Source organism: Otolemur garnettii, unplaced genomic scaffold, assembly GCF_000181295.1.
Source record: "Otolemur garnettii isolate 467f Iridium unplaced genomic scaffold, OtoGar3 scaffold00217, whole genome shotgun sequence".
Taxonomy (NCBI): domain Eukaryota; kingdom Metazoa; phylum Chordata; class Mammalia; order Primates; family Galagidae; genus Otolemur; species Otolemur garnettii.
The window spans coordinates 683,721-691,141 of NW_003852612.1; the positions used below are offsets into that span (position 1 = coordinate 683,721).

At 47.8% G+C, this 7,421-nt stretch overlaps 1 protein-coding gene across 1 annotated transcript in view; it reads right to left on the bottom strand.

Moving 5' to 3' along the window:
* The window catches only part of FRMPD2 (FERM and PDZ domain containing 2), a 102,143-nt gene that overhangs the window by 65,357 nt on the left and 29,365 nt on the right, over positions 1 to 7,421 (bottom strand). The window contains exons 8-9 of the mRNA XM_003801673.3: positions 6,352 to 6,484; positions 1,191 to 1,262 (exon numbers count right to left, since the gene is read on the bottom strand). Coding sequence (XP_003801721.2) covers positions 1,191 to 1,262; positions 6,352 to 6,484 — 205 coding nt within the window. The remainder of the gene's footprint in view (positions 1 to 1,190; positions 1,263 to 6,351; positions 6,485 to 7,421) is intronic.

Here is a 7,421-nt window from a genome sequence, read left to right on the forward strand (position 1 = left end):
TGCTTTGGGGAACTTAATCCTTGCATTGCTGGGGTATAATTATCACCCCGTTTCATGCTTTTTCTTTTGGTGCAGGTGGACCAGGCACATCAGTGTTATTGCAAGTGGTGACCACACAGGAGTCAGAGACTCCCATTTGGTGAGGCATCTTGCTCACACTGAGCAGTTTGCTCAAACACCATCAGGGCTCAGGGGTCAAAGTGATGTTAGCACACTGCAATGGAAGTCTCCTTGGCAGAAGAGCGGATAGAAGCAGGGATTTGATGGAATTTTGTTGAAGTGAGGCAGAGGAGGGCTCCCTAGGTGCCTTTCTATGAGGCAAGAACAAGCAGCGAGTGATGCAGGAAGCAGAGGGGCACAGAGTCAGCCCTCGCCTCAGCCTCCGGGAAGTGCTGAGTAGAGGCCCAGAGGGTGGACGAGGCAGGTGCTCCAGGCTCTGGGAATGGGGGCAACATGAAGGACACACATCCAAGCCCTGGTGGGCCCTAAACAATAGGGATGCGGGACTGAACGAGGACAGTTGGGTCTCAGGGAGCTCACAGGGGACACCAGGGCAGAGAGGGGATGTGCTCAGGTGTTGGGGCAAGAAAGGGACAGCCACTCAGCATTTGCCCTCCCTGCAAGAGCCCATGTGGCTCCTTGTCTGTCTTCATCCCCATCTCTGCCCACACACACCCTTCATGGAGCTTCCTTCCCCCTCCCTCTTGCCTCCCTGCCGTGTCCTCCAATCTCTTCCCTTCCTCACCACCCCTTGGTTTAGCACGAATCACGACCTGGCATTCTTTTATGTTTATGCACTATCTTTGTCTTCCCTGCCAGAATGTAATCTCTATGTGGACAGGATTTTGTTTCATTCAGACACAGATCTAGGGTCTAGAATAGCATCTGGTGCCCAGTAGATGTTTCACAAACATGCACCAGCTGAATAAGGAAATGCAAGTTGAGCTGAGGTTGGGAGGCCAGCAGGACTCAGCTGGAGGTCACTGGGGCTGAATAAAGGACCAGAGGCAAGAGTGGGAAGCAGCTGTGGCTTTGTTTGGAGTCTGGAGGGAACTAAGTGTCTCCCAGGGCATCCCCTGCATGATATCCCAGCCAGAGTGCAGCCAGTCCCCCTGGCCTGGCCACCCTGAAGTTGGCTGGGTGCTTCCCTGGCCATCCTCCACCCCTGCCCACTCTAGCCCAGTCATTACCACCACTGATCCTGGCAAATGCAAAATCACTGGGGCCTCTCCAGCCAGCAGGACAAACTCAGGCCTGGAAAACTGGGGGAAAATGCTCAGAGTTACTTACAGTAGAGAAGAGAAACAAGTCCCAGGCTTTGGGTCTGGGCTTACCTCCCACCCCCCACCAGCACGTGTCCCCCAGAACCAGCAAGAAACAGGCCACACTGGACTGACGCCCCACTGAGCTGGGTATCCAAAGCAGAAGCCTTATAGGGGGATATAGGGTATGGGAAACATCTGGTCTTAATCTGAATACAGGGATATCCAGAGTGAATTATTATGTAAGTTTCATAAGTCACATAGCTTTTCATGATCTTCTGTATGTGTCAAAAGTAAGAATATGTTATGCAGTATAAATATATACAGAATGTAATAAAAAGCTTCTTTAGAAGCAAAAAGCAGCTCAGCGCCTGTGGCTCAAGTAGCTAAGGCGTCAGCCACATACACCTAAGGTGGTAGGTTTGAATCCAGCCTGGGACTGCCAAAACAACAATGATGGCTGCAACCAAAAAATAGCCAGGCATTGTAGCAGGCGCTTGTGGTCCCAGCTACTTGGGAGGCTGAGCAGGAGACTCACTTGAGCCCAGGAGTTGGAGGTTGCTGTAAGCTGTGATGCCACAGCACACTGCCCAAGGGGACAGCTTGAGGCTCTGTCTCAAAAAAAAAAAAAAAAAAGCAAAAACCATTTTTCTAGCTCTGGATGTTGAATCAATGGCATATGGGTGGGCAGCTCCTGCTCTCAGTTTCACAATATTTCACCTGTGTCTTACACTCCTGACCCAGAAAATTCGGTAATACCCAGCATTATTTAAACCCAGCCATCATCTTCTGGGGTGCATATGCTCTACCCATTTTACAGGTGAGGAAATTAAGGCTCTACAAGATTGTGAACTAAAATACAATCTTAACCCTCATCAACTAACTGGATCCCCGCTTGGCCAAGAGGATTCCTAAAATTGAGTTGCTGGCCATGAGAAAGGAGATCTGACAGGGCTGGGCTCATCATGCCCCCGGTCCTTCTTAGAGATGGTCTTTTGACTCCCTAATAGGCCTAAGGCTATTCAAGACCTACCTGCATGTCCTCCATATACTACTTTGTCTCTAATTAATAGATCTTTTATCTTAAGCATTGCTCCCACTGACTCCAGGTCTTTTAGACAGAGCATAACATTCAGCCAATTGTCAGCTAAAGAATCTTTAAACCCACCAATAACCTGTAAGCTCCTGCTTCCAGATGTCCCACCTTTGGGGGCCAAACCAATGCATATTTTTCACATATTGATTTATGACCCACCTGTAATCCCTGTCTCCCTAAAACGTATAAAACCAAACTATAACCCCACCACTGAGTCCACTTGCTCAAGGCTTCTTGGGTGTGGCTCCAGGACATGGTCCTCCAATTTGACTCAGAATAAACCTCCTTAAATTATTTTACAGACTCTGGCTTCTTTTCTGTTGCCAAGATCAAGAAGCTCATCCACATCTTCTCACCAGAAAAAGACAGGGTTGCATGGGGCACCTAAAGTGGGACTCTTGTCAGGAGGCCAAAATTCCAGCCCAGGAGTGACCTGCGTCCTGGAAGTGTCCCCAGTAGAAGCATCTTTAGTGAGTGATCATGTAGAAAATCCAAAAGAGGTGAGCAAGCACTTTAGGACCTCCTCCAGCCCCAGCTCATACAAGCCAGAGTGGCCTAGGAGCGTGCCAGGCAGAGTGTGGGAACTTGGGCCACACAGGAGGAGGGATGTCCTAAGGCTATTTGAGGCTCAGCTCAGCCTCTCATTAGTTGAGAGGATTTAACTTATTAGCTTAGACAGACAGACGCCTTCTGGGGGCATCTAGGAACATCCAGTGTTCCCAAAGGGTCCCAGATGCTGAGACAGAAGGTCTGGGGGAGGCAGCCTCCTCAGTGAACACCCTGGAACACTGAACTTCTCCCAGTCACTGTGGACTCATGTTATTAAAACTGTTTCTCAGCTCACAGCAATCTTGAGGAAGGGGTGCTTTATTCCAAACACCAGAAGCAGCAATGATAGCTGGAGCCAGGGCAGTTTCTGGGAGAGCCCTCTGACCTGAGGGTATGTCCTGGGACATTCTTTGATCTCACCCCCCAGCACAGACTCAGCAAGCTGACCCCTCAGCCCAGCACATTCTACTGTAAGGAGGCATTGAGGGTACCAGAAGGCACAGGCATGCTGGCAGGGGCACCCAACACCCCTTCGGTCAGCCTGGCATTCAAGGTTGGGCAAGTTGGCCCAGCTGCTACTCCCTGGCCTCAACTCAATACACTACCCCCGGCCCGATTACCCTCATTGTTAGAGGGGAGACTTCACCTCTGAGCTGTTCAGTGGACCTGGTTGGGTTCGCCCAACAGAACTAGAGAGTCTGGCTGAATCAAAGGATTCAGCCAAAGGAGTCTAGCTGAATCAAACACTTCCCCCTCTTCCTCCTCCCTCTCCCTCTCCTCCTCCTCCTTTCCTCCAAAGACAAAGAACACAAAGGTCCTAGTTAGCCCCACCCCTGAAGTTAGTGCCAAATTAGTGCCAAAGGACCCTACCACACCAAAGCCCTCTGGCAAGCTGTGAAATTTGCCCACCACCTATGGCCTCATATAAAAAAGTTCTCCAACTGTCCCCATGCAGAAGCTCTCTTAGCACTGCCCAGGTGGGTCATGTCCATTTCAATAAACTTGAACTTCTCTCCCTTCTTGTTTGGGTACAGCTGCTTACACCTTTCAAAAGGGAGAGCAGGAAACTGGGGGAGTGAAAAACGAGGCAGCTGGGAGTCCAATATAGCAGAAAAAGAAGTACAGTTTTTATTTAAAGTGAAGCAGAGATAAGTATAGGCTTTTCCAGGAGAGTGAGAAAGGGTCCCCACCGTGAGAGGAGACGCCACACAAAGGCAGTCACCAATATAAGCACTTTCATCCCAATTCCTCCTACATTCATGTATAAGAATTCCCCTTGGTTCCCCTTAGGCCTTCAGAGATGCTGCCCTGGTTTCATTGGTTGCCACATAAATCCAATTTTCTTTACTCTGTATCAATAAGTATTAGTGTTATTTGTGTTATTTTGCTAGCGAAGGTGTGCCAAAATCTGTAAGCCTCTTTGTTTTATAGGGGGATCATTCACCAACTAGAGGTCATAAGTCATGGGCTAGAAGTTATATTTTACAGAACTAGTACATTATTGGTCAATTAGGTTCACACCTACCCCCAAATTCCTGGTTTTGCTTCAGGGTCCTTCCGGACTTTCTTGTCCAAAAGGCTATAATTCTCTCCTACTTCCCTGTAGCCCCTTTAACCTCCTTCCATCCCTAATCACTCATTACTGATGTTAAAGGAAAAAGACTCAAGCTCTGTAAAATAACTTAGAGATGGTTTATCCTCAGCCACATACGTGTGATTGACCAGGAGCACATGGCCTTAAGAGGTCCTGAAAAAAGGTGCCCACAGTAGCTAGGTGACAGTTTGTTTTTATACATTCATGGAGACAGGAATTGCCCTAAGACCATAAGTCAATATGCCAAGGGAATATATTGGTTTGGCCCCAAAAGGTGGGACTTTGGGGGCGGGGGGACAGTGGTTATAGACTTGAGGTGAGTTTAAAGATTTTTTGTTTTATAATTGGTCAAAGAAAGGAAGCTTTGTCTAAAGGCTTGGAATAAGAGTGTCTGTTAATCTGAGGCAAACTACCAGATAGTCACGTAAACTCGAGAGCTCTGTTGAGTTGATGTCTGTAGTGTGGTTTAAGCTTTGTCTTGCACAGTCTTAGGCCTGTTAATGACTTACAAAGGGTATCTGCAAGAAGAGAAGAGACAAGAGGGGCATGTCTGACCTCCCTTCTTACAGCCAGCAACTAGACTTTAGGGTATTTCCAGGGTTGTTAGGTAGGGATAAGGAGGGAGAGGAACAGATCGTACTAGGAGATGCTTTGTCCACAATAAGAGGAACAAAATTGCAAAAAGGGGCTTCCGGAAATGAATAGATGCCTTAAACAAGGGGTTTCCAAGGACCGAAGATATGTTTGATCCGTGATAGGGGCTCCAGGGACTAACCAACCAGAAAGAGGTAGAGAGGCAATTAACCAATGATGTACCATTTCTGTAAAATACAACTTCTATATTAGAGTAGAATACGGCCAAGGCCACAAAATGAGGTGTTTGGAGCATGCCTACAAGCAAGATGACAGTGTCCTCAAATGACCTACCCTCACTAACATGGTAAAAGTCATACCCACCAGTGCCATAACAGTTTACAGATACCAGCAAGTTACCCTACAATGTCAGGAAGATGGAAGGCTCCCCGTTCTGGGAACTTTCCCCCCTTTCCCAGAAAAATTCATAAATATTCCACCCCCAGCTTAACATATTATTAAGGATTAGAAGAAAAGGACAAGCCCTAACTGAAGGGGGCACAGTCCGCTGTTTACTGACTTTGAGAGTGCGCTGTACTTTCTGTACTCTGTCTTTAAGCTCAACCTTCTCCACTCATGGTCTCTCTCTCTCTCTGGAACATAGTATGCTTATGCTTTTAATAAGTCTTACTATCTGGCTTGGTTATATCTGTCTGGTTTGCTCACTTAATCCACTGACTTGTGCCAGTAACCATTCTTCAGCATTGGGAACCAAGAACCAGAAAACATGAACCTGACATCTGGTCCCCACACCTGGCAGGGTTCCCTTGGCCAAGAGCAGGTCTATTCACTCAGCAGGGGGTGCTTAAGATTTTCTTTTAGTTCCCACCAACCAGAAGGGAGACTCGTTGCCTAAAGAAGCCCTCCCTGCTGTCTCAATCTGTGCTCCCACATTTCATCTGTTCAGAAGGCCACTTCCAAGTCCATTGGCCCCTCTTACCATGTACCATGCTTTGCTACTGCCCTGCACACCTGCTGAGGAGTGGGGTCTAATCTTCAACCTTTTATCCTACCCAATATTGGCCACAGAGCCTGCCCCAGTGAGACTACTCAATGCATTGAATGACTATGCCCTAAATTGTAATTTTCAGATTCTTGTTAGTCCAATTCTATAAAGCTCAGCACACAAAGCCCTGCCTGTTTTCAGCCACTGTTAGCCCCCACCCCCACCCCCACCCCAGCTTTCTGCTCAGACCTCTCTGAGGAGTGTTGCTTACCTTTCCTTTTCTTTGCAGGAAACCCCTTTGAGACGGAGTTGCAGGTCGTGAACTTTCTGCCCTGGAGAGTGCAGATCCAGAGCTGAGCCTCCTGCCTTCCTGATGGTCCTGGGGAACTGCACCTGGGAGAGTGCTGGCCAGGGGCAGAGAAAGGAATGAGTAAGTCTCCTTGGCAGTGGTAAAGGTTTCCTCTACCCAATGAAAGGCCACCACTGCAGATGCTCTGCTGGACAGAGTGCACATGAGCTTCATGTCACCTTCACCCCTGCCTCTGGGGAATTATCACACCCACTTTTCAAGTGGGGAAGCTGAGGACCAAGAAGTCAGGCTGTCCAGCCACAGGGGTGACGCAGGACTGGAAATGCACAGCCACAGCCTGCTTCTTCCCCACTCTGTGACTCTGCCTCTCTGCTTGCAGTACCATGACCCCAGGTCTCCAGCAACCTGAATGGGTCAGGAACTGTAGAGGGTTCCTTAGAATTTTATATATTATGCAAAATATTTTGACAATAAACATGTATCATATATACAATCAAGGGGAATAAACTGTTTTCACTGAGGAAATACAGTTTTGGACGACAGGAAAATCATTGCTAGGTGAACTATACAATAGTCCATCAAGGCACTAGCTGCAGACTTGACATCAAGTACAGCCTAAGCCACTGGCCAAACCCTGGAGAGATAAGATACTGTCACAGCCCTCAACAAATCAATGTATAAATAAATAAAATTGCCAAATTTCAAAATGCACAGTTTCCCAGTCCAAGAAGATATGGGTCCATGTAGGTTCTGATCCCATTTATACACCATGTATTAGATGTTTGCAAAACGGCCACCAGTTTTCTCCCTGGCCCATGCCCTTTGCAGTGTGACTTTTTTTCCTCCTCCCATCAAGAGATAGAGTCCATTTCCCTAATCCTTGAATCTGGGCCAGAGGCTTGATCCCATCCCATCAAGACATCCCTCCTCCCATCAAGAGATAGAGTCCATTTCCCCAATCCTTAAATCTGGAGGTTTGCTTTGCCAATATTATGAGGTAGAAGTGGTGGAGGGCTAGTTCTGAAGACTCT